Source organism: Aulonocara sp. 'chitande type north' Nkhata Bay, linkage group LG20, assembly GCF_057382095.1.
Source record: "Aulonocara sp. 'chitande type north' Nkhata Bay isolate Kocher_YH1m ecotype deep benthic linkage group LG20, A_spYH_male_GT1.1, whole genome shotgun sequence".
NCBI lineage: Eukaryota > Metazoa > Chordata > Actinopteri > Cichliformes > Cichlidae > Aulonocara > Aulonocara sp. 'chitande type north' Nkhata Bay.
In genome coordinates this window covers 20,231,924-20,258,628 of record NC_141363.1, presented here as the reverse complement: position 1 = coordinate 20,258,628, position 26,705 = coordinate 20,231,924, and the positions used below count along the sequence as shown (strand labels likewise).

At 43.8% G+C, this 26,705-nt stretch overlaps 2 protein-coding genes across 5 annotated transcripts; one reads left to right on the top strand and one right to left on the bottom strand.

The window, feature by feature from the left end:
* The first annotated feature begins 383 nt into the window (after positions 1 to 383).
* On the top strand, positions 384 to 8,803 carry LOC147305499 (polymeric immunoglobulin receptor-like). The gene is made up of 6 exons (XM_086277913.1): positions 384 to 456; positions 4,284 to 4,613; positions 5,233 to 5,553; positions 5,885 to 5,953; positions 6,754 to 6,983; positions 7,264 to 8,803. Exons 1-6 carry the CDS (start codon positions 420 to 422, stop codon positions 7,285 to 7,287), a joined length of 1,011 nt encoding a protein of 336 aa, XP_086134039.1. The 5' UTR covers positions 384 to 419; the 3' UTR covers positions 7,288 to 8,803.
* Positions 8,804 to 9,180: 377 nt separating this feature from the next.
* LOC147305498 (polymeric immunoglobulin receptor-like) lies at positions 9,181 to 26,680 on the bottom strand. Of its 4 annotated transcripts, none has more exons than XM_086277906.1 (7): positions 26,519 to 26,680; positions 13,776 to 14,111; positions 12,805 to 13,119; positions 12,147 to 12,239; positions 11,748 to 11,849; positions 11,186 to 11,226; positions 9,181 to 11,101 (listed from the first exon to the last, which is right to left on the bottom strand). In XM_086277906.1, the coding sequence occupies exons 1-7, from the start codon at positions 26,556 to 26,558 to the stop codon at positions 10,982 to 10,984; spliced, it is 1,047 nt and encodes a 348-aa protein (XP_086134032.1). In that variant the 5' UTR covers positions 26,559 to 26,680; the 3' UTR covers positions 9,181 to 10,981. The 4 variants fall into 4 exon arrangements, with proteins under 4 accessions (XP_086134032.1, XP_086134035.1, XP_086134034.1 ...); XM_086277909.1 differs by lacking the exon at positions 26,519 to 26,680 and adding an exon at positions 15,211 to 15,370 and having other exon boundaries at positions 13,776 to 15,124; XM_086277908.1 differs by having other exon boundaries at positions 9,182 to 11,101; positions 12,147 to 12,236.
* Between the last annotated feature and the right edge of the window lie 25 nt (positions 26,681 to 26,705).

Genomic DNA, 26,705 nt, shown 5'->3' with positions numbered 1-26,705 from the left:
ATGTTAACTCGAAGAGGTTGTGGAAGTTCAATGAACTCCCAGGAAACTTCCTTTATTTTGTTTATGACTTGCAGTTTGTGTGTGTGTGTGTGTGTTTGTGCTTACCCCTGCACTCTTTGTTGGCGATTGTTGAAAACCACAAAAGTTTACATCAACGCAGAAAAACAATAAAAATCTTTTAAATACGCTTCAAACTTGTCGCTTGCTTTTATTCCTCTTGAATAAATTACACACAGATCATATGGATTTACTCATATGAGAGAATTGAAATGATTTTGTGTGTGTGTACCTAAAATGTGCAAATGCACACAGAACAGACAGGAAGAGGAAGTAAATGTTAAATTAAAGCAGCATCAGCTCCTGATTGATCAGACACAGGGACAAGCGACTGACAGGTTGAAGTTTGGATCACTTTGACAATGAAGCTCCTGCATGCTGTGATCTTCTTCTTATCAGGTGAGATCTGATGACCTTTGTATTGCTGTTGCTGTGTGTGTTTTTTCAATTAATCTTTTTATAATATTGATGCTAGCTTCTACACAGGGCGCAGAGGTGCTTGGTTGTGTTCCTGAATTTTTTTGACTTGGCTGATATACTGTGGGATGCAAAAGTTTGGGCAACCTTGTTAATAGTCATTATTTTCCTGTATAAATCGTTGGTTGTTACCATAAAAAAGTCAGTTAAATATGTGATATAAGAGACACACACAGTGATATTTGAGAGGTGAAATGAAGTTTATTGGATTTACAGAAAGTGTGCAATAATTGTTTAAGCAAAATCAGGCAGGTGCATAAATTTAGGCAACACAAATGGAATCAATATTTAGTAGATCCACCTTCTGCAGAAATGACTGTCACGGCGGGGTGCGCCGGTGTGAGGAAAGAGGTAGACCCAGATGCAGACACGGTGGAGACAAAACGTAGTTTCAAAAACAAAGCGAGCCTTTATTGGCTGATTGCAGAAGAAAAACAAGGAACTAGGGAAACTAAGGAGGCTATGAACACTGTGTTAACAAAAAGGCTGTGACACTCAGTGAAAAACTATGACAAACTATTAACACTGAGTAAACTAGAAAACACAGAGAAACAATGGAGTAAACCTATGAAAACTGTGGTGAGGTTAACAGACGATCTGACACTGACTGAGTGGAACACACAGACTAAATACACATAAGGAATGATCAAAGGAAGTAGAATCACATGGGGAAAACAGCAGACAACAATTAACATAATGACAGGACATGTGAAACTAAACATAACACAAAACTCTTTCAAAATAAAACAGGAAACATAAGGAGATCCAGACATGACTTGAACTTGACAAATAAAGAAAACTTGGACATGAAACATGGCAGAATGTAACCAGATAAACCAAAATGAAACTAGACTAAAAAGAATAACAAAACACCAAGAAACTCAGAATACTGGGTCACATGACCCAGGGCCATGACAATGACAGCCTCTAAGCGCTTCCTGTAGGTTCCAATGAGAGTCTGGATTGTGGTTGAAGGTATTTTGGACCGTTCCTCTTTACAGAACATCTCTAGTTCATTCAGGTTTGATGGCGTCCGAGCATGGACAGCTCTCTTTAACTCACACCACACTACAACTGCAGCTCTCCTCCACCAGTGTGTGAATGTGTGTGTGAATGTGTGTGTGAATGGGTGGATGACTGGGTGTGTAAAGCGCTTTGGGGTCCCTAGGGGGGACTAGTAAAAGCGCTATACAAATACAGGCCATTTACCATTAAGGCCTGGGGACTGAGATGGCCGTTCCAGTACGTTGTACTTGTTCCTCTGCATGAATGCCTTAGTGGATTTAAAGCAGTGTTTCGGGTCGTTATCTTGTTGAAATGGTAAATGGCCTGTATTTATATAGTGCTTTACTAGTCCCTAAGGACCCCAAAGCGCTTTACACATCCAGTCATCCACCCATTCACACACTGGTGATGGCAGCTACATTGTAGCCACAGCCACCCTGGGGCGTACTGACAGAGGCTGGTTTTCAGACCCCCGCTCTTTCACTACTCAGGTTAAACATGATATACAAGTCCCTCGGGTAACTTAAATGTAATTGTTCGCCTTTTTCAGTGGTTTAATTGTTCCGGAGTAAATCGGTTTGGCTGAGATCAAAGTTATTAGATTATTAGATTAAATAAAACTTTATTAATCCATCGGGTGGGTTCCTCCGGGATTTTCACACAGCTGAATAAACGTTAAACTGAAAACTGTGAGAAAAAGTGTGAGACGGTCGAGAATTTACGCCAGTGTCCTGTTATATTTTAGATAGCAAGGAGCAGATGGCCGAGTTTATTAAACTCCACCAAGACAGCGGTGACGCTGATCTGAAGGCTAGACCGTCCCATTTCACAGCCTCGTACTTCCGGCCTTCTCGGCCTTTGAAGGACCCGGCCCACGTAGACCGCGAAGGCCGGGTCCTCCGAAGGATGCAGCCGACGTTTTGGGACACAGCCCTAGAGTGTTACTACTCCTGTCTATGATAGCAATAACCTAGGTGTTGAAGCAATCGAACCACTGCTCCAGTGGCCATAGCAAAGTAAGCTGAAACCCCTTATAATACTGTTAAGTTTTGAAACTGTGTATCAGCCACCAAGTCCAAATGTAATTGCTGGAGTGTTTCAAAGCAGAGTCCAAGTATGTAAACAAACAAACAAACACAAAAAGATGATGTAGTTCAATAAGGACTACTGGTATAACTGAATTATTGAATGAGAACAGACAGAAGGCTACGAATAGATAACAAAACTCCCCGTCTCTGTGCAACAGGTATTACGTCATTAGCCAACGGGTAGAGGTCAATGAGGTTGCCTCCTTATTTATCAAAGAAAAATAAAATTATTGAGTTAAATGAAAGTAATAATCAGCATTTCGGTACCATAGCATTCAGACTATATCGCTACACTCGGAGGGGAAAAGCAACGTCTTACGTGGATCCCGACTGCGCCTCTATACCTGTATGGAATGTTTGGTACCTGCATTTGGTGTCATTGTTTTATTTGTAATAATTCTTCATGGGGCTTCCGGAGCCTTTGGGAGCCTCTCAATGTACTGTTGAGCCTCGTCCACAGAGCTGAAAAACTTTCTGGCGCCGCTGGCCTGCGTTATGCGAAGCTGTGCTGGGAAGAGGAGAGCCGGCCTCTTTTCCCAATAACTCACAGAGAAGGTTGGAAAAGAAGTGAGTGGGGCGCCCACTTTCAGTGTCTTCAGGCAGTCCAAGGACGCGGATGTTCTGACGCCTATGACTCTCCAGGTCGGTGACTTTGTTCTTTAGCTGGTTGTTGTCTTTGCGAAGAGCGGCACACGTGCTTTCAAGGTCAGCGACTCGTTGGCTGAGGTCTTCAGTTGCAAGCTCCAAGGACAAAACTCTCTCGGCCTGTTCCTCTTGGGCTTGTCGTACCTGGTCCAGTTTTGAATCGAGGGTGTTAAATGAGGTCTTAAATTCAGACACCAACTCATCTCGGTGCTGCTGGAGCAGCGTAGTGATACCCTCCAGTGTTAAGCTAGCGTCCTCCTTTTTGTTTGTTTGGAAAGGATTAAAAGTGTTCAAAACACTAGCAAAGTAGTTACGAGTGTAAGCGACTTAAAGGTGGCAGTTGAAGGGGTGAAACTGGTCAAAGCGGAGTTAAGTTCACCAGAGCAATTCGTTCCTGCGTCTACTCGGGTCGCATGCTGACCGGAAGTTCCCTGTCTTCAGGTCATTTGAGAGTTGTTTTGAGACCCCCATGTTGCTACTCTTCAGAGAAAATTAAAACAGGAGGGAAACTTACAATTGACCCCCTTAAATACTCTTTCTCATTATTGGATTCACCTGTGTATGTAGGTCAAAATGACAACAGTGCCCAAATTTATGCACCTGCCTGATTCTGTTTAATTAATTATTTCACACTGTCTGTAAATCCAATAAACTTCATTTCACTTCTCAAATATCACTGTGTGTGTCTCCTGACATTTTATTATTGTAACAACCAACGATTTATACAGGAAAATAATGACTATTAACAAGGTTGTCCAAACTTTTGCATCCCACTGTAGGTGCTTCAGACCTGCACTGGTTAGCATGCTGTTAGTTTCCCCTGTCAAACCTACGGTCACAGACAGAGGGAGGCAGAGCTGTCTGTTAGGGCTAATTCACCGTTTAGCTGTCACAAGAAACGCACAGCTCGTGACCATGGCGCAGACAAACAGATCACATTTTGTACCCGTTTAACATCTTGTATTGACACTGAGCTGAATCACCTGTTTTCACTGTTTCTCTGTCCAACAGGTACAACTGGGTTTGTCAAAGCCAGGATTTGGGTTGGACCTGAAGGAGGGAATTTATCACTTCATGGTTACTTCACTGTGTCTGGAAACACAAAGTTCTTCTGTAAGGAAAAATGTGAGCGAGCAGAGAACATTCTCATTAAAACAGATGGAACCACAGCTCAGAGCGGCAGATGGAAGGTTGAATACAAAAATGCATCTTCAGGAAGAGGAAAGCTGTCTTTCACCATCACACATATGATCAAGTCTGATTCAGGAATGTACCGGTTTGGTTTGGGTCAATCTTCAGCTCCAGATTCATACTCAGACATTGAGGTCAGCGTTTCCAACGGTGAGTTTCTGTCAAACGTCATTGAATTCATAACTGTGGAATGCCAGGACTGCCATAATGAATTAATTAAATACATCATTAACCTCTGAAGCCCCAAGCCTACCTGATCTCCTGCCTTTTGCCCCCGTATCGGGGGGGGGGGGGGGGGGGGGGGGCTTAAGAGGTTAAATAATTAATTAAATGTGTGAATAATTAATTAATTCAATGTGTCGTAAATATTTTTTTAAATTAATTATTTCCAATTTTAATTAATTATTGCCACATTTCATTAATTATTTAATGGTGTATTTAATTAATTCATTATGGGTCTCCTCCATAATCCACCTGCTCTCATACCTGCATAAACTCTCAGGCTAAATACAGACCTATTTTAACTCAGACATTTTAACTAGTTATTATCTAATTCATAGATTACACTGACTTGAATTCACTGAATACACTGTATTAAAATGAGTTCAACTGATTTTAATTACACTCAAAGCAGACTAGATTATAACACACTTTGGGTAATAACACACTGAAGCTCTGCGTTAGACTAGCACAGGAAATGTTGTCACTAGAGTGTAACAGCTGACAGGAAGTACAGATAGTATTTAATGAGTTTTCATCTATTTTATAGAATTTAATAAAAGCTCTGGATTCTTCCGTGCGCAGACTGAGGGAGAAGAAATCTCATTCCCATGTTCCAATGCTGTCCATGGGCAGAGGAAGTTCCTTTGCAAGAATCCGTGTAAAAAAGAAGGAAATATTTTCATTGACACAACTAACGACAAAGCCGAGAATGGCAGGTACAGCATCAAATACACAAAAGGCTCTGCATTTGGACTGTATGCAGCCATCAGACAGCTGACCAAGTCTGACACGGGACAGTACTGGTGTGGTTACGGCGACCCTTTGTCTCCTGACTCATACGACACTGACGATATTTTTGTCGTGGAGGGTAAGTTTACCAAATCATGAAAAATGTCTTTGTGTATTTATAATTGAATGTGTTTCAAAATCTGTAATTAACCATTTTCACCAAAATCATTATGTTTCTAACACACACACACACACACACACACACACACACACACACACAGACACACACACACACACACACACACCATCAATCCTTGAAGAAGTTTCCTAGTTGGATGTCTACAAATGATATTCATCAGAACATTTTGTGTTAGATTTTACCAATAGGATTATTTAATGATTATATTTTCTTATTGTCATATTGGGTATTGATTTTGTATCTGATTGACTGTTTTGTTTATTGTTCACAGCTTCAAAACCTTCTGCCTCCACACCTTCATCGGGTCAAACTGAATCTGCGAGCAGCAGCTGGGGTCGAGGTGGGTTGCAAAGCAGTTGCAGCTTCACAGCATCTGTCGGGAGGTTAAATGAAAATTACATCCTATTGATCTTTATGGCCGTTCGGAGCAGACATGCTCCGTTTTGCGTAACTATTTTTTAAAGCCTGGTAGAACTGCAACCACATAAGCTAGCGTATTATTATTTTTGCATATAAACAGGAGAAAGTGTACTTACATCTTATACATTCAGCTTGTGCTAGTTCACGGTTTCCTTCCACATAAAGCTTTGCAAAAATTGCATGAAAAGCATTTGCAGCAACAAAAACATAATATTCCAGAAACACGCTTTGCCGATCTGACCGTCAGCACGATCTAGCTGATGCCCAAAACCGGAAATGATGTCATTTTCACGGAAAATGTTTTTTCCTATAGGGCATTTACAGAGATATGCTGGTGTTTTTAAAATTCATGTTTGAGTTTAAGCCTTTCTGTGTAGTTTCTGGGATGCTTAGAATTCAGATTACACTGTAGGAAATAGTTGATTTTGATGCACATGCTGTTTATTTTGCAAATTTGCATTATAACTTGGCTCTATCTTAAAGGTTTAAAAGACATTTTCCAGTTGGTGAAGGTATGTGTGCTGGCACTGAGGTCAGCTGCCCTTTCAGGTTGTGACCAACTTTGACTAAAGTAATTAAGATAAACTAATGAGATACTTAATTGATTATAGTATTGATTCTGTATTTTGTTTCTATTCAGTACTGTTAGCACAATTAACTTGCTGAATCGTACCAGCATTTTCTTTAATTGATTAACTACTTTGCGTTGATTGTTTGCAGCTTCAAACCCTCCTGACTCGACACAACAGAGAACAACACAGAGTCACACTTTCACTGCAGGACTCTCCAAACCGTCATCAGACTGTCCACGCTTCTTCCTGCCTCTGGTTGTGTGTCTGTCCTTGGTTGGAGCTTTACTGTTGTGTGTTGGTCTCCTGCTCTACTACATTAGTAAATTGAAGAGGAAAGCTGTATTAAACATCAGAAACAATGACTACACGGTCATGAAGGTGAGTTTCCTTAAATCATTTTGCTTTTTTAAAAGATTTATTATGATAATAACCAAAGAAAATAAAAATCTGTTTACTGCTTAAATTTTCTGATTGACACGTTTCACTACGTTTTCACCAACAGTGAGCAGTCTGAACAACATCAGCTTCAAAGTCTGATCAGTGTCTGAGAGAATAAACATAATCTGTGTGGAAGCACAAGGACACACGGTCATTTGGATCAAACTGATTCAAGAATTTGAAATATGTTGTCGGCTGAAACTTGTTCTTTTATTTTCAGTTGTCTTCTATCAACGATGATTAGACTCCTTCCTCTGCACATGAAGACTCCAAAATGACCAGGAACAGAACTACCCTGCATTTATAAAGATGAACATGTAAAAGTAATGCTAATGTTGTGTAGCTTAAGAAGTTTAGTCAAAATTTAATTTTCGTGAAAACAAAACAAAAAATCTAATTGAAGTGTGTGCAGCATCTTTGTTTGTCAGTCAGAGCCACCACACTAGTAAAACGTCAACGTGATGTTGGCAAAAATGCCATAAAATCTTAAGGATTCAGTACATTAAATGTCAGCTGTGTTTCCAGAACCACTAAAAACTGCTGTAATCAAACCTATACTGAAAATGGACGATCTTGACAAGACACAAATGAAAAACTACAGGCCGATCTCAAATCTCCCGTTTTTAAGTAAGATCATTGAAAAAGCAGTTTCTCAACAGCTCAGTTACTTCTTAAAACAGAATAATTGCTATGATGCCTTCCAGTCAGGTTTTAGACAGAACCACAGCACTGAAACCGCTCTGACCAAAGTGTTCAATGACATATGTCTGAATACAGACAGTGGAAAAATGTCAGTCTTAGTTTTACTGGATCTCAGTGCAGCATTCGATACAGTTGACCACAACATATTACTCAAACGACTGGAGAACTGGGCAGGTCTTTCAGGAACTGTACTAAACTGGTTCAAAACATACGTAGAAAACAGGAAATACTTTGTATCAATAGGTAACTTCACATCTGAGCAGACAAGTATCACATGTGGAGTTCCCCAAGGTTCCATCTTGGGACCCCTTCTGTTTAACATTTACATGCTCCCACTGGCACAGATTATAAACAACAACAAAATAAACTACCACAGCTATGCAGATGACACACAAATATATATCACAATGTCACCAGGAGATCGAGGCCCTGTACAGGCTTGGAACAAACTCCCAGAAAGCCTCAGATCAGCTGAAACACTCAGTTTATTTAAATCCAGGTTGAAGACTCACCTGTTCTCAGCTGTATTTGAATAAAGCACCAAATCCACACTTTTAAGCTTAAATTTCAAAACTTATATTTTAACTACTGATTTTATCTACTGTTCTGATTTTATCTACTTTTTGATCAATTTTAAATCATGCTTTTTATTGTTTTTGTTTTTTAATGTCTTTGTAAAGCACTTTGAATCACCTTGTTGTTAAATTGTGCTATACAAATAAACTTGCCTTGCCTTACATTACAAACCAGTGGCTGTTTACATTGTTGGTATGTTCATCTTTTACAAAGATCTGTGAGCACATCAACATATCATGGTTGAACTGCCTGTTGTGTATTTGTGATATTGACAAAAAAAGAAAATAGTCGGATTTCGAGCATTTAGTTCATAATTCACTCCTCAGCTACGGTCACCATGAGTGCAGAGCTAAAAGCTAAAAGGTGACCTTGAGGGTCACCTTACATTAGTAGAATAAAAGGTGCCTATAAATAAAATGTATTATTATTATTATTATTATTATTATTAGTATGTATTGAATTCAGTATATTTTACCTGTTCATTGTACCTGATTACAGTTTTGCATTGTTAAAATGTTAAAATGCTGTATTAAATACATATTAAAAAGTTCAATATTACGGTAAAATACTGGCAGCTGTGGTTACCAGAATTTCACGTGGAAAATATAGTGACAATGCAGAATGCGTATCGGTATACTGTGTTGAGAAATGTAAAATTCACAGTGAACTTTGGTTTCTGCACAATAATTACATTGAAATAAAAAACTAATATAATGTAAACCTGTTAAAATACAATTTTAAGAAGCTTGATTACCGTCTCCTATTGACAAAGCACAGAAGAGCTGTTGTCAAGAGATGTACTCTAAGACACGTCTTCAGCTGAGAATCAGAGAGGAGAAACACACAGCTTTTACTTGCAGCAAGGGCAGCCACAGAGCACCCGCATGAGAGTGAGCGCTCAGGGACTTGCGCTCTGCCACTGCCCTGGTCTTTATTTATAGACATCAGTGGGCGTTTGTTCCTTACATTGGAATGTGGATGTTTATATGTGTGTGTGCGTGTGTGGGGTCAGAGTGTGACCCCATAAAGACTTCCCTAAACCTGCTGGTCTGGAAGTCCAGCAGTTCATCTAAACAAAAGGCACTTAGCCTAAAACAGACATAGATACGTTTATCCTGCCACAAAACAGTAAGAGAAGGTACGACCTCTCCCCTGCTCCCAGGATGTGGGTGTGAATGCCAGAGCACTCTGGAATGCACACAAAGTCTTGTAGTGAACAACAGCCTAAGTCAACATGCAGCATTCTACCATATGCAAACTTATATTATTAAAAGATTATACTGACTACTAAGTACAATTTTCCATTGACAGCTGTATAATACAAAACATGTCTTTTTATTCAAAAGTTCAAATTAACAGTAAATTGTTGGCAGCTGTTTTAGCCAGAATGTCGTCTAAAAAATTAAGCTCCAACAAATGAGGCCATAAACATAACAGGGCTGATTGGTGTAAAATTTACATTCTATGACGTTTTGTTCTAATTTGCTAGAAACATTAATGAAAAAACAGTAGAGACAATGATTAAATTAAACAGTTAATATTCATCCATCCATCCATTTGCTTCCACTTATCCTTTCCAGGGTCGCTGGAGCTGTCATAGGACGAGAGGTGGGGTACACCCTGACCAGTCTGTTGCAGGGCTAACACACAGGGACAGACAACCATTCACACTCACATTCACTCACAGAGTCACACCTATGGGCAATTTAGATTAATCAATTAACCTATCCCCACTAACTGCATGTTTTTGGACTGTGGGAGGAAGCCGGAGTACCCGGGGAGAACATGCAAAGTCCACACAGAGAGACTCTGGCCTGATGGTGGAATTGAACTCAGGACCTTCTTGCGGCAACAGTGCTAACCACTGTGCCACCGTGCTGCCCTAAACAGTTAATATTAAATAATCAAATTAATGACTAAAAAGGCACTGATCTAATTAATATCAAACTTAATCCAACCAAAACAAATAAGTACATAATAAACAGTCAAAATTTAAAACACTTGATACTTGCAGACCTGATAGTAGAGGGCTTTCAAAAAAGGCTCTGATGGTGTCTGAGGAACTGGAACAGGTTTTGAAAACTGCAATTGAAATGAAATGCAAGTAGGGCTGGGTACCAAAACACAATATCTTTTTAGTACTGACTGAAAACATTCAGTAGGTATCCATACAGGAAAAAAAAAATTTGGTGCAAAATTTCTGTACTTTTCTAATTCAATCTCTGTTATTGAGCCTCACGGGTCCTTTTCTTCTGCTGCCTTAAAAAGTTCCAGTCTGCATCTGCTGACTGTGACACATGTCATAAGTGCTGGTTTTGCTTGTATTGAAACAACACGTGTGTCATTTTTACTGAATATGATTTCAAATTTATTCATTTTAAAAGTGATAAAGTTCATGGAGCTGAATTTCTCTTTAGGGCCAGTGAAGGCTAATATAACGAAGAAAATAAGACAGTACACGAATCAAAACAAAAATAAAATATCATAACTTCCTAAACTAAATGAAAAAGGATAAGCATCCAAATTCCAAGAGACACAGTCAGAACCACAGACAGGAAACTGCACAGACTGAGGATGAATTCACAGCAGATTCATCCAGTCTGTGTACAAACTGTGTCTTTGAGGCACTGAAACAAACCCAGATGTGAATCCAGAGAGTCTCATGTGTGGTGTGTGAGTGTAGAGTAGGTCTGGTCCTGGTCCCTGCCGGCTGGATCGAGGCTCTGGTAGGTCGAGTCTTCACGTGTAGAACCTGGAGTAAAGTTCTCGTAGTGGACGTCCTGAAACAGAGACAAACTGTCTTCTTCACATAAAAAGAAGAGACTCTGACTTGGTTAAATCATTTGTGCTAGAAAGAAAGTCACCTCCATGTTTGTGCCCTCTGAGTTTCCTCTGGTCCTCAAACCTGTGGAACAAACAAAGGATGTTCCTCTGTTAGAGGGAACAATCATTCAAAGTGCACGTGAGGCTGAAGATCACTGCTGCCCCTCCCGTTCTTTCATCCTGCTTAGTTGGACTTTATTAGGCTTCATTTTAGACTTTGCCTTCAGAATCAAAGACTCACATTTGCTCGAGTCTCCTCCTGTGTACTGAAGAAGTGATCCACAATAATTATACTATTTTACAGTTTTCATATATTTTTCCTGTTTTTACTTCACACGTCTGAAGCAGAGAACATCTGGATCTGATCCTGCTGACAGTGTCCAGAGTTCATGTGTGACACAGTTTAGGATTCAGTTACTTCCAGTGTTTAACATCATCTCTACAAGTCACTCCACTCTCCTCTTAGAGCCCAAAGTGGACAAGCAGGATGAAATATTTTGATGTTTGACTGCAGCTGTTTGAACAGACTTCAAGTGAAGTGAAAAAAGAGTTTTTGGTTAGAAACGAGACGTTCTGTGTGTTTCTGTGTCTCTGTTGTCTTACCTCTGCTGCTCTTCCTCTTGATGCAGAATATCAGCACAGACACTGATAACAGGATGATGATGAGAGCCAGAGTCAGACCCACAACCAGCAGCACATCTGCAGCTGATTGAGAAGAACAACAAGCTGAAGACATGCGTACAGTATATAGAGCTGTACAGTAAGAACTCATCACCTACAGACTGAAATAATATGAAATAGAGTTAGTGTTATTTTAGCATTTTACAGCTTCTAAAGAACATATTCACCTCAGATTGTTTGCTAATGTCACTTGTCAAACTAAATGAAAAGCATATAACAGGACACATTAAGGAGTAATTATGATAATAATTAAACCAGTTTTCACTCAGGTTATAAAAAATCTGTCAGTGTTTCTACTCTCAGACTCATAGATGGATGTACCTGCAGATGCTGCTCTTTCAGGCTGCTCAGTGCTTCCAGTCAAAGTTAATGGAGGTGTGGAGCTTCCTGTAGTTGTGGCTGATGGTCCAGCTGCTGAACAAGAGCAGAGAGGAAAGTTTGACTTATAAATGTTTGGAGCTGTGAAGAAGAAAAACACAAAGATTCAAAAATCAGCTGAGAAATCAAACGAGCCTTAAATGGATCCACTGACTGAGAAAAAAACAGTTTGGCAAATTTAGTGTTAGATTAAAAAATGCACTAAAATAGTTTAACAATGAAATAAAATATGAATGTATGTTGAAATATCAGGTTCTTGGAAACAATAAAGACATTTAGGGACATTAATGGTCACCTGTTCATTTCCAGCTCCACACTCTGATTCCTGCTCTCCATCACAGTAACTTTACAAAGTTCACACTTCAAAATAATCTTGTTTCTAAATAATTCTGTTTCTATGTTGAGATAAACTGAGTGCTGAGAGCAGCCTGAGCTGTTGGCTCACAGGGATCACTGTACAGACACTGAGCTCATTATTAGAAACTTTGCTCGTGTTCAACATGAACATCCACCACTGGAACAGCAGATATATGACAGGAAATAAGGAACAGCTGAACAGCTCCACTCTGACAACATTTGATTAATGTCAGTAAAAACTCACCGTCTGTGACAGTGACCTGAAAGTCTCTGAATGACATGCTGGAAGATCCACTCAGTGAACATCTGTACCGTCCTGAGTCAGACTTGGTCAGCTGTGTGATGCTCACATACAGAACTCCTGAAGCATATCTAATGTTGTATCTGCCTCTCTGAGCTCTGTTATAATTTGTGACAATAAGAACGTCGCCTTGTCCACATTTTCCCCTGCAGAACAACTTTCTGTTTCCAGGTTGTTTAAAGGAACATCCGACTGTGAGAGAGCTTCCAGTTTCTTTATCAAAGTGTTTCAGCTGATCATCGTTTCCATCCAGCAGTGCTGTTAAAGAGACAAACGATCAATAGTTACTATCAGTGCTGAAGATGATGCAGTCTGATCACAATAACTCCAGTTTGATCCACAGTTACACTGGGAGCTGCCCAGTTCAACCAGTCTGACAGAGGAACTGTTGAACTAAGTGAGATTTAAACGGCTTCATCATCAGACTGATTGGATTCATGAAAAATCAGCTTTTATGACAAGTATAGACTCTAAACTGTGAACCCTTCATGGTTTTAAGTACATTTAAAGTCTGGATGGACGTTTGTGTTGTGAATGTGATTTTCACACATTCATTGAGGAAGAATCCATTTTGCTGTGAGGGGAACTCTTGGAAAGATCAAACCGACGACACAGAAGCAAAAACTCATCAAAGAAAATCAAAGTTACATCAGGAAATCTTCTTTCATTCATCAGCGTCTGTTCTGACATCAACATTTCATTCACATCATTATCAGCTGACACACTCACTAATATTCACACACACTCGTGTCCCAGCTGCAGTTCATCGGTTACTTAGAGGAGTCCAAATGTAACCAACAGTTGACAGAAGAACAAACTTCAGCTTCTTTAAACCGTCAGCAGCTGTCAGTGAAACTCAAACTTTGCTTCAGGAACAGAAACTAAACATTTCCACAGCTGAAACAGAAACTCACCTTCAGCAACAACGATCACAAACCGTTCGTATGAAGCTGATGATGAAGATCCAGCCAAACCACAGCTGTACTGTCCAGAGTCAAACTCAGTCAGCTTTGAGATGCTCACATATAAACCATGAGAACCAGTCCATTCATATTCAATGCTGTATCTGCCTGTTTGAGCTCTGACATCAGTTGTATTAATGAGAATGTTTTCTCCTTCACATTCTTCTCTGCAGAACATCTTCCATGTTCCTGGAGAATTAAAGGAGAATCCAGCTTCCAAATCTCCTCCAATGACTCCATAGCGAAGAATCTGAGCATCGGTGACTTCAGGGTTTCCATCCTGCAGAGCTGTTGGAAACATGAACCATCAACAGTTACTGTTTGTACTTCCTGTAAGAAGCTGCAGTCTGATCACAACATTCACACACAGACACACTGAGACTAAAGTCTGAATAACAACAATGATTCATGTCAAATACATTTTATTGTCTAAAGTGGTGGAAAATCTTCTTCCAGTCGACACGACTCAAAATATATCTGAACATGTTTCCTATGCATGTGTGGCACAATGTTAAAGACAGAGACATGAAAATATTAGCCCCCCCATTTTATTTGATGCTCAGAGACATTTTCTTTTAGTAAGGCCACTGCAATGTAAGTTTTACTGTTGTATAAGTTCCGCCAGCAGAGGGCGCTCGGTCCTGTAGGCATCGGTAGCTGACGCTACACTAGAAGAAGTAGTGTCAGTGGTGAAGAGGCAGCGTACGGCCTGCGCGCCAAAGAGAACTGATTGTCTTATTTTTCTGTTTTTACAGGTAAGCTGGGTGGTTGATAATATAAACAGATGTTATAAAAGTGACAGACAGCAGTGGCGATTAATGGTAAATGTCTTGTTTGTGGCGAATGTTAAGCTAAAGAGCTAATTTCCAAGTTGGTCCAGTTGTTAGCCTGTGCCGATCCAAGTGTTAGACTGTACCGAAACTCTGTGAGCTCGGTGCAGGTATTTTTGGGTTAAAGCCACAAGATGTATATTTTGCACAATAAGAGAAAATGTGAATTGCTTTATGTTTAGTTCATGAAGAGTGAATGCTATAGAAATATGTTAAGAAAAACATTTATTTGAAAGAGATCTAGTTTATTAAATACAGTTAATGTCATGGTGAAATGGGATTAAAGGACTCAGGTGCGAGACTCCTTGCAGAATGACAGTGAATTTATTCACAGTGAAAAGGTGAGTCAATAGTTTGAGTCTGTAATCCAGAAAGAGCAGTGCAGTAATACGATGACCTCTCCCCGCAGTGACCGTGCTGTAATGATCCAAAACCGCTCCTTGTGCCGGCTCCTCCTCCGATCTCTGAATCCTGGGGGCAGATGAGAAAAGCACACGCACTGTAACACAACCGTTCTCTCTTTCACAAGCTGAGTATACTAGCCACGATTACGCTACCCGGTTTAGTTCAACGTTCCAGCGTTGGTTGTGACTCGACTGCACCGTTAAATAGGGCTGCTTCAGATTAGTTGTAGCCGGCGAAGTAATTACGCACAGGTGCGACGCTTCCAGCTCCGGACCCTCCCCTCGGGTCAGCTGCCATGCCGTGCCACGGCTTCCGGAGGTACATGTTTCCGCAGCAAAACACATGCACAAGATGGAGAGGAGAACACGACACAGTACACACAAACACCCCCAAAAAGTGGCAAGGTGATCGGTGGGGACCACCTAACCGTGACAGTGCCCCCCCATCAACGGGAGCCTCCCGGCGACCGACCAAACTTGTCAGGGTGCCGGCGGCGGAACTCTCTCACCATGGCGTCATCGAGAATCGCAGACCGCGGCACCCAGGAACGCTCTTCCGGACCATACCCGTCCCAATCCACCAAGAACTGAAAGCCCCTACCGCGGCGCCGGGCATCCATAATGCGGGTGATGGAATACGCCGGGGCGCCGTCGATAATCCGGGCGGGTGGCAGGGGCCCGGAAGGCGGGCACAAAGGGCTGGTCCGGACCGGTTTCACCTGGGAAACATGAAACACATTATGAATCCTCATGGCACGAGGAAGGGCCAAGCGAACAGTCACTGGGTTCAGAACAGCCTGGATCGAAAAGGGCCCAATGAAACGCGGGGCCAACTTCCTGGATTCAGTCCGCAAAGGAACATACCTGGAAGAGAGCCACACCTGCTGTCCAACACGATAGGCAGGGGCAGGGGTGCGGCGACGATCAGCCAGCCTCTTATTCTGTTCCGCCGTCCTCAACAGAGCCGCCCGGGTGGCGCGCCACGCTCGCTTGCAGCGTCTCATATGATGCTGAACGGAGGGGACGGCCAGCTCGCCTTCAGTGATGGTGAGTAGAGGCGGCTGGTACCCCAGTGATGCCTCAAACTGAGACACACCAGTGGCCGCCGACGTGCTGGAATTGTGAGCGTACTCGACCCAAGCCAATTGGCCACTCCAGGTGGATTGATTCGAGGAAACCACACAGCGCAACATAGACTCCAACTCCTGATTCGCCCGCTCCGCCTGACCGTTCGTCTGAGGATGAAAACCTGAAGACAAACTCACTCCGGCCCCCAGTTCCGAACAAAACGCCCTCCACACCCGAGAAGTAAACTGGGGACCCCGATCAGAAACAATGTCCTGTGGCAGTCCATGTAATCGAAAAACATGATCGGTGAGGAGCCGAGCAGTCTCCAAGGCCGTCGGGAGCTTAGGCAATGCCACAAAGTGCGCAGCCTTGGAAAAACGGTCTATAACAGTGAGTATGGTCGTGTTACCTGACGACGGCGGTAGACCGGTGACAAAATCCAAAGCGATGTGCGACCAGGGGCGCTTGGGGACGGCCAGAGGGTGCAAGAGACCAGCCTGGGGAGCACTGGGGGTCTTATTCCGAGCACAGGTAGGGCAGGCCACCACATAGTCCCGAACATCCCTGAGGAGAGAGGGCCACCAAAACAAACGTCGCAAAAAACTAATGGTGCGGTTCTTACCAGGGTGGCAGGAGAACTTTGCGGTGTGGGCCCAGTGTATAACTCTGCTCCGGACCGTTGTGGGGACGAACAACCGTCCATCAGGGCCCGTCCCTGGGTCTGGCTCCTGTTGCTGGGCCTCTCTGACCGTCCTCTCAATCTCCCATGTGATAGCCCCCACGATGCATGAGGCGGGCAGAACGGGTCTCTGCCTCTCTTCGTCGTCCGTGTGGGGCGCAAATTGGCGTGACAGAGCATCGGGCTTCGTGTTGCGTGATCCCGGTCTGTAGGTTATAGTGATATTGAAACGTGTAAAGAACAGGGCCCACCTGGCTTGACGAGCGTTGAGACGCTTAGCTGCCTGGATATACGCCAAGTTCTTATGGTCTGTCCAAATCACAACGGGGTGTTCTCCTCCCTCCAACCAGTGCCGCCATTCCTCCAGGGCCAGTTTGATGGCGAGGAGCTCCCGATCGCCCACGTCGTAATTTTGTTCCGCTGGAGTCAGCCGTCAAGCGAAAAAGGCACATGGGTGCAGCCTGCCCTCCACCCGCTGGGAGAGAACGGCCCCCACCCCTGAATCCGATGCGTCCACCTCCACCACGAATGGGCGGGTGAGGTCAGCCTGGATCAAAATGGGAGCAGAGGAAAACAGACGTTTCAAATGAGCAAACGCCCGCTGTGCTGAACTAGACCAGAGAAAAGGCTGCTTGGGAGAGGTGAGCCGTGTGAGAGGAGCAACCACCACACTAAAGTTCCTGATGAACTTCCTGTAAAAGTTGGCGAACCCGAGAAACCTTTGTAGTTCCCGACGTGTCCTGGGCTCGGGCCACTCTACCACTGCCCTCACTTTGGCAGGATCGGCCCGCAACTGCCCCTTCTCCACAATAAACCCCAAAAACGGCACAGACTGAACATGAAACTGGCACTTCTCACCCTTGACGAAAAGCCAATTCTCCATGATTACGCTACCCGGTTTAGTTCAACGTTCCAGCGTTGGTTGTGACTCGACTGCACCGTTAAATAGGGCTGCTTCAGATTAGTTGTAGCCGGCGAAGTAATTACGCACAGGTGCGACGCTTCCAGCTCCGGACCCTCCCCTCGGGTCAGCTGCCGTGCCGTGCCACGGCTTCCGGAGGTACATGTTTCCGCAGCAAAACACATGCACAAGATGGAGAGGAGAACACGACACAGTACACACAAACACCCCCAAAAAGTGGCAAGGTGATCGGTGGGGACCACCTAACCGTGACAGTTAAGAAGACAGGTTCATAAATAGATTAAAACAGTAGTAAAAACAAGATAAAACTGTAATGAGTTCACTATGTTATTCATGTGTATAGTAAAATGTATTTGTGTGATTTAACCAGTTTACAAAGGTGGTGCATGTGAAACTGTATAAGTTACTTGTATAAAGTAATGTCAACTATACTAGAAGAAGTAGTGTCAGTGGTGAAGAGGCAGCGTACGGCCTGCGCGCCAAAGAGAACTGATTGTCTTATTTTTCTGTTTTTACAGAGAGAGAGAGAGAGAGAGTTTTCTGTAAAAATAAATATGTTGCACGGGAGATGAGTTGGCCCATCATTTCAGCAGTGTAACATATTTTGGCGAGCCAGCCAGGAGGTGGCGCTAGTGAGTCAACACCATCACCAACCACCTTCTTTCCCAAGAGACGAACCTTCAACCAAAAGAAATGGAATCTCTGCAACCTCTGCGTGACGAAGTGAGTGCAGCCTTGTGGCAGTTGGAGAGAGAGCATCTTGTGGATGTCTGCAGGCGACTGAAATGTTCCGGCCTGGACAGCGCAGAGTCTCACAGCAAGACCAAGAGGACACTCATCAGGTTGGCAGAGGGCATGTTTGATGATGTGGAGAAAAGTGAGGAAGAGGATCAAGTGAAACAGTTTTATAATATATATATGCTGTATACATCCAGAGACTAAGCAAAGGGGAGAGTCAGTCAGAAAGGGAACCCCAAGGCATAGAGTCTATGCAAAAGAAAGATCTTGAGAACACCGCATGTGCTACTCCAGTACATATTGCAGATTGCTCACCCAGAGCCCGACCAGAGGCAATGCGAACTCTTCAAGAGGTAACACTGAAGAGGGAGTTTAAAATCTGTGGGCAGATTGGAGAGCATGGGCAGAAGGACAAGCTATCCTATCTCAGCTTGATTCGCCAGATTGAGAATGGGAGTGAAAAAGGGCACTCGGAGACTGAAATTGTGGAAGCGGTAATTAGGGCCATTAGTCCAGGAACGCCCCTAAGAGACATGTTGGAGATTAAACGTGGGTTAACACTTAGCAAACTGCTCACCATATTAAAGGGACACTATAGGGTAGACAGCCCCACTGAGCTTTACCATCAGCTCCTCAATATCTCCCAAGAGCCCAAAGAAACTGCTTTAAACTTTGTATTTCGTGCCATTGAACTTAAAGAGAAGTTGTTATGGAAAGCGGCAAATGAGGAGACAGATGAACTGTACAGCAGAGCCACCATCCAGCGCAAATTCCTCCGCTCCATTGAAACTGGGCTGCTCAGTGACTCTATCAAGTATCAGCTTCTGCCCCCCCTAAACGACATAACCATAACAGATGAAGAACTGATTGAGAAAGTCAATGAAGCTTCAAAGGTAGAAAATGAAAGATTTGAGAAACGGAAAAGGTCCACTGCAGCCAAGATTCCCAAGGTCCAAGAGCTCCAAACAGAATGCCAAACAGCCCTGACATCTGCTCAGAGCCCCTCCAAACCCAGAGAATCCCCCGCTACAGTGGCCATGGCAACAGTGAAAAATAAAGAGACTAAGTCAGACACGCAGCAGATTATAGAAGAACTACGTAAAGAGATGAAACAAATGTTTATGGCTGCTATGGAAACCAGTCCCTGCCCCATGGCACCAAAGCAACGAGAAAAAGGCTGTAAAAAGTGCAAAGAGGAGGGGAAAGGAGAGAACTGCCTGCATTGTTTCAAATGTGGGCGAGAGGGCCACTACTCCCGTGGATGCCGAGCACCGAGACTGCCATCGGGAAACGGGGAGGGACTACTGAGATGGGACCAACAGTAGTCCAAAGCCCACGGTCCCATAATGAACAGTCAAGCCCACCAACATCCTCCAAAGAAACTGCAGCTGGTGTCCCATCAGCGATAACTGAGGTTCACTATCTACCCCCGCAACGGAAGTCACGGTTAGTAAGCCTGGTGGGAAACAGATGTACTGTGAACTGTTTTATGGACAATCACCCAGCTAAGGTGTTGTGGGATTCAGGGGCACAGTCCAGCATAGTAAATGAAAACTGGCGGCAAAACCACCTCCCTCACACGGTCGTCAGACCTGTTTCAGAACTGTTAGACAATGAGACGCTCACAGTGTTTGCTGCGAATGACACACCCATTCCCTACATTGGTTGGATAGAAGTCAGCTTCAGACTAGGCAGTGATTTGTCTCCAACCAGTGAGCTGCAAGTTCCAATATTGGTATCCAGTGACCTGGCTGTGGCCAGTGATCCCATCATTGGCTACAATGTCATTGAAGCTATCGTGAACCAAGAAGAAGTAAAAACCAAAGGAGGAAGAAAACAGCTAGCACACTATGTGAGTAAAGCATTTGAAGTAACTGTACGCACTGCACATAATGTTGTCAAGCTTGTGCAGAACAGCAGTGAAGGCCCAGAGACAGGTGTGGTAAGGACCGGTGTAAGAAGAGTGCCTTTGTCAGCGAACCAAGTCACTACAGTTTATGTACGGGCACACGTTAGTTCACATGCCCGGGGCCAAGACATGCTCTTTCTACCTGATGGAGCTGACCCACCACCAGAGGGCATAATATTCAGTGATGTACTGGTGAAAATCCCAGACAGAAAAGTACCATATGTGCCCATCCCTGTGACTAACACTACAGACCACACCATTTATCTGGAGAGCCGTAAAGTGATTGGATACCTTGAACCAGTAAAGACTGTATACACAGCTGGCATCCAGACTAAAGTAAACGAGCTGACACAAGAGAACAAAAATGGTACAGAGCTAAAGTCACACAACCCAAGTAACACTCAGACACGAGAGAACCAACAGAGACCAAAGTCATGGGACCCACCAGTGGATCTCCAGCATCTGGATGAAAATCAGCGAGCGGCTGCGAGGAAGATGTTGCAAGAGGAATGTGAGGCATTTGCATATGACAGTGACGATGTTGGCTGCATACCATCTCTGAGGATGCATATAAGCCTCCATGACACAAATCCTGTGAAAAAGACTTACATGTCCATCCCAAAACCCCTGCACAACGAAGTGAAAGAGTATTTGCAAGACCTGCTTAACAAAGGCTGGATCACACCATCACGGTCCCCCTACTCATCACCTGTGGTGTGTGTCCGCAAGAAAGACGGCACTCTCCGCCTTTGTTGTGACTTTAGGGAGCTCAACCGCAAGTCAGTTCCAGACCGCCATCCAATCCCAAGGATCCAAGACATGTTGGATGCTCTGGGCGGGAGCTCCTGGTTTTCTGTGTTAGACCAGGGTAAGGCGTACCACCAGGGTTTCTTGGATGAAGAAAGCCGCCCCTTAACCGCCTTCATCACACCCTGGGGGCTCTATCAGTGGGTACGCATTCCCTTTGGCCTGAGCTCCGCACCCGCTGAGTTCCAGAGAAGCATGGAGCACTGTATGGCAGGCCTCAGAGACACTATCTGCCTCCCATACCTGGACGACAACCTGGTGCACAGCAGCAGCTTTGATGAACACTTGGAACATATCCGCCTTGTCCTCCAGCGTTACAGAGAGCATGGTGTTAAGCTGACCCCAAAGAAATGTGAACTGTTCAGGCGAAGTGTCAAGTTTCTGGGAAAGCTGGTAACAGGTGAAGGCTACACAATGGACCTGGCAGAGTTGGCCCCGGTGATGGCATTAAAGGAAAAGACACCTGCAACCATCGGAGAGGTACGTCAAATGCTTGGTTTCCTCTCTTATTACAGGCCTTTCATCCCCAACTTCTCCCGTGTAGCCCATCCACTCTACAGCCTGCTCAGCCCTCCATCTTCTGAGAACTCTGCTCCAGTCTCAGTCGACAAGTCCAAAAAGGAAGTGAAGAAAAGTAAAGGCCACTTACCATCACGGGCGCCCATTCAGTGGACGACCTCCCACCAAGAGACATTGAACCAGCTTGTAGATGCACTTACACGACCCCCCATTCTCGGGTACCCCGATTTCACAGAGCCTTTTGTGTTACATTGTGATGCATCACAGGTTGGGCTAGGTGCTGTTTTGTATCAGCGGCAGCAAGGCAAGATGAGAGTCATAGCATATGGCTCCCGCACCCTGAGTCCAGCAGAGAAAAAGTACCACCTGCACTCCGGCAAATTAGAGTTTTTGGCTATGAAGTGGGCGATTTGTGAACGTTTCCGGGATTATCTGTACCATGCCCCATCGTTCGTGGTGTACACTGATAATAACCCACTAACATATGTGCTCACTACTGCAAAGCTTAACGCCACAGGTCACAGATGGGTCGCAGAGCTGGCCAGCTACAACTTCAACATCCGCTACCGTCCAGGCAAGACCAACGCAGATGCTGATGGGTTGTCGCGAATGCCGCTGGACATTGACAGCTACATGAAGAGCTGTACAGCTGAAGTTGGACAGGAAGCCATAAGCGCATCAATGGAGTCTGTAACGGTGGAGGAGAGAGACCCTTGCCAAGGCGTTGGAGTTATCCAGGTGAGTGCTCTGAAATTAATCAACGATTCTGACACTACCCAGTCTTTTACACCAGACCAGATACGCAGAGTCCAGGAAGCAGATGAAGTTCTGGCAAGAGTGCTCTGGTATAAGTCGCTGGGTAGAAGACCAAGTAGAACTGAGGTGAAGTCAGAGCATCCTGCAGTAGCTGCACTACTCAAGCAGTGGTTGAAGCTTCACGTCGACCAGAATGGTGTCCTGCGTCGCCAAACATCACGCCGAGAGCAGCTACTGGTCCCTAAAGCCTATCGTCCCCTGGTTTTTAAAGAACTCCACCAAGACATGGGCCACTTAGGGGTGGAAAGAACGCTCGACCTGATTCGAGACAGGTTCTACTGGCCGCAGATGGCGAAAGAGGTTGAACACTTTGTTACAGAAGAATGTGAGTGTCTTAAGAAGAAGAAACCGAGTAAGCAGACCCGTGCACCTTTGTCCTCAATCCAGTCCACTTACCCATTCCAGCTGGTGTCCATAGACTTCCTTCACCTGGAAAGGTGTAAGCAGGGCTACGAGTATATACTTGTTATCATGGATCACTTCACGAGGTTTGCCCAAGCCTATGCAACGAAGAACAAAGCAGCTAAAACAGTCGCTGACAAGCTCTTCAATGACTTTGCACTCAAGTTTGGCTTCCCGACCAGACTACACCACGACATGGGCAAGGAGTTTGAAAACAAACTCATGGCAAGACTGAAAGAACTCTCTGGTATCCAGGGCTCCCACACGACACCCTATCACCCACAGGGTAATGGACAGGTGGAGAGATTCAACCGCACCCTGCTGTCCATGTTGCGGACCCTGGAGGACAAGGAGAAGGATGATTGGAAAGAGTCGCTAGCTAAAGTCGTCCACGCGTACAACTGTACGAAGAATGAGGCAACAGGCTACGCCCCATATTACCTCATCTTCGGACGTTCCCCACGCCTGCCCATCGACTTGCTCTTCAACCTGAAAAGGGATGAAGCTCATGTGGACTATGATGACTATGTTAGCTGCTGGAAAAAGAGAATGCAGGAGGCGTACACAGTGGCTTCTCAAACTGCTACCAAGGAAGCTGCTCGAGGCAAAGCGTACTACGACAAGAAAGTTAAAGGGAGAGATCTTCAGCCTGGGGATAGAGTGCTCCTCCGAAATCTCACTCCTCGAGGTGGACCCGCAAAGATCCAGTCCTTTTGGGAGAACCAAGTCTACAAAGTGAAGGAGAGGAAAGCAGATGACAGTCCAGTGTATGTGATCAGCCCTGCAAATGGCCAAGGCAGAGATAAAGTGGTGCACAGAAATCTCCTACTGCCCTGTGACTTCCTACCAAGTGAGAAGCCATCAACACAGACTGTTCAGCCCCAAAAAGACTCTCCGACTGTGACAAGGAAGAAGTTCAGACCTCCGCGTAGACAGCAGCAGCCAGGGAATGGCGACACATCGGATGATGACGACAGTGGCACCTTCCAGTGGTACCTCAGGCCGGTTCCAGGGAGACGACAGAGGCAGACTCCGCTTAACCCTTTGGCAGAGTCCTTCCAGCCTCATCTGAGTCTCCACTGTCAAGAAGAGGATTTGCCACTACAGAGCGAAGAGGATTTGCCACTACAGAGCGAAGAGGATTTGCCACTACAGAGCGAAGAGGATTTGCCACTACAGAGCGAAGAGGATTTGCCACTACAAACTGAAGACACTGGGCCTGGGCAGATCCAAGGCCCTGACCCTGACAATGACAGGCCACTGAGTGGTGATGCTATGACTGACATTCTAGCTGCAACTGGTGGTGAGACTGACTCTGTGAGGCAGCGACCTCAAAGACAAAGACAGCAACCAACGGTACTGAGCTATGACACTTTAGGTCAGCCAACTTTGGTTCAGAGGAACTGTACAGTGACTATGGCTCAGGTTATTGACTGTAATGGCTTCTGGAGACCATGGGCTGTGGGAGTGTGTTAAAGCTATGGTTGAATAGATTATGCACACAGAAATGTCAGGTGACATTTAATTTTGTGGGGGAGAGTGTGGCACAATGTTAAAGACAGAGACATGAAAATATTAGCCCCCCCCATTTTATTTGATGCTCAGAGACATTTTCTTTTAGTAAGGCCACTGCAATGTAAGTTTTACTGTTGTATAAGTTCCGCCAGCAGAGGGCGCTCGGTCCTGTACGCATCGGTAGCTGACGCTACACTAGAAGAAGTAGTGTCAGTGGTGAAGAGGCAGCGTACGGCCTGCGCGCCAAAGAGAACTGATTGTCTTATTTTTCTGTTTTTACAGGTAAGCTGGGTGGTTGATAATATAAACAGATGTTATAAAAGTGACAGACAGCAGTGGCGATTAATGGTAAATGTCTTGTTTGTGGCGAATGTTAAGCTAAAGAGCTAATTTCCAAGTTGGTCCAGTTGTTAGCCTGTGCCGATCCAAGTGTTAGACTGTACCGAAACTCTGTGAGCTCGGTGCAGGTATTTTTGGGTTAAAGCCACAAGATGTATATTTTGCACAATAAGAGAAAATGTGAATTGCTTTATGTTTAGTTCATGAAGAGTGAATGCTATAGAAATATGTTAAGAAAAACATTTATTTGAAAGAGATCTAGTTTATTAAATACAGTTAAGAAGACAGGTTCATAAATAGATTAAAACAGTAGTAAAAACAAGATAAAACTGTAATGAGTTCACTATGTTATTCATGTGTATAGTAAAATGTATTTGTGTGATTTAACCAGTTTACAAAGGTGGTGCATGTGAAACTGTATAAGTTACTTGTATAAAGTAATGTCAACTATACTAGAAGAAGTAGTGTCAGTGGTGAAGAGGCAGCGTACGGCCTGCGCGCCAAAGAGAACTGATTGTCTTATTTTTCTGTTTTTACAGAGAGAGAGAGAGAGAGTTTTCTGTAAAAATAAATATGTTGCACGGGAGATGAGTTGGCCCATCATTTCAGCAGTGTAACATATGAATAAAATGACAATAAAAGATGAAGATAAACAAAACATGTAAATGACTCATAACTCCTCTGTGTGGTACTTGTAGTAATTATGTGTTGAGAGATTGAAGCAACAGCTCAACATGCAAGTTTTTCATGTGTTTCATCCACAGGAAGTGATGTCATCATTTAGTTTAAATGTACTGCTGGTGTCAAAGTTCATGAAGCAACAACAAAACCAGTGATGAAGTTTTTATTTGTTGTAACTTTGTTTTACTGAGGGTGATCGTGGCTCAGGAGTTGGGAGTTCACCTTGTAATCTGAAGGTTGCTGGTTTGAGCCCCGGCTTGGACAGTCTCAGTCGTTGTGTCCTTGGGCAAGACACTTCGTTTTTTTTGAGGAAGTAACAAATACTTGCAATGAACGACATGTTATTGAGTAATTTATGACTCTATTTCAAAGCTCTGAAGCCAAACTCAGCAGCTGATGTGAGTCAGTTACTTTATGTAAATGATTTCAGTTCATTCCAGCATTTAAACTCTGTGCAGTCGTATTTCTGTTCAGCTCCAACAGGACAAACAGGAAGAATTAGCAAATAACTTTTCACACAACTCTGGGTTTGAAGATGCTGACAGATTTCACTCACGTCACTCACAGGTTTATATTTGTCTGCAGGAAGTGATGTCATTTTGTCAAATCTATATGCACTGTGGGAGTGAACTGTGAATAGTCACAGTGAAGAAACATGAACATGTAACAGTAAAAGCAACAAAATGTGTTTTTGTCTTTCAAAGAAAAATTCATTGACTTGATCAACAAGTTTGTATTTTCAAATAATAACTGAAAGTATCAGGTGGAGTTTTTACTTTGATATTACAGGTTATTTTGAGGACGTAACAAACACTTGTAAGAAACCATCTTTGAAAGGACGAATCCTAAAGCCAAAGTGAGCAGCAACATGTCCATGAATGTCTCACTGTGATGGTTTCTTCTGTCCATAATGGCCACAAACACATCCATGAAATCATGAATAAAAGCAGTTTGAATGGAAGAAGCGTCCATGAAAGTGACTCATAGCTGACTCTGATCATCATGTTTAACAACAGAAACATGTTGAAGAAGGAGAGTGACAGAAAGAACAAGTGAATGTACTCACAAAGGAAGAAGCAGCAGATCAGAGTGTGACGGACTTTCATGATGAGGCTCTGATGGTTCACTGCTGCCTCTCTTCTTCTTCACTGGAAACCAGGAACTTGTGACGCCTCACTTCTCTGACTGAAGGAGTCCCTCCTCCAAACACCACAGCACCTCTACACTCCTCCCCTCTGCATCCGTCTGTGAGT

Coding starts and splice junctions, on each gene's coding strand:
- LOC147305498 (XM_086277906.1), bottom strand. CDS start 26,558: ATGAAAGTCCGTCACACTCTGATCTGCTGCTTCTTCCTTT. Junction 13,120..13,775: donor TGTGATCGTTGTTGCTGAAG/GTGAGTTTCTGT, acceptor TCTCTTTAACAG/CACTGCTGGATGGAAACGAT. Junction 11,850..12,146: donor TGAAAGAGCAGCATCTGCAG/GTACATCCATCT, acceptor CTTCTCAATCAG/CTGCAGATGTGCTGCTGGTT.
- LOC147305499 (XM_086277913.1), top strand. CDS start 420: ATGAAGCTCCTGCATGCTGTGATCTTCTTCTTATCAG. Junction 457..4,283: donor TGTGATCTTCTTCTTATCAG/GTGAGATCTGAT, acceptor TCTGTCCAACAG/GTACAACTGGGTTTGTCAAA. Junction 5,554..5,884: donor CGATATTTTTGTCGTGGAGG/GTAAGTTTACCA, acceptor TATTGTTCACAG/CTTCAAAACCTTCTGCCTCC.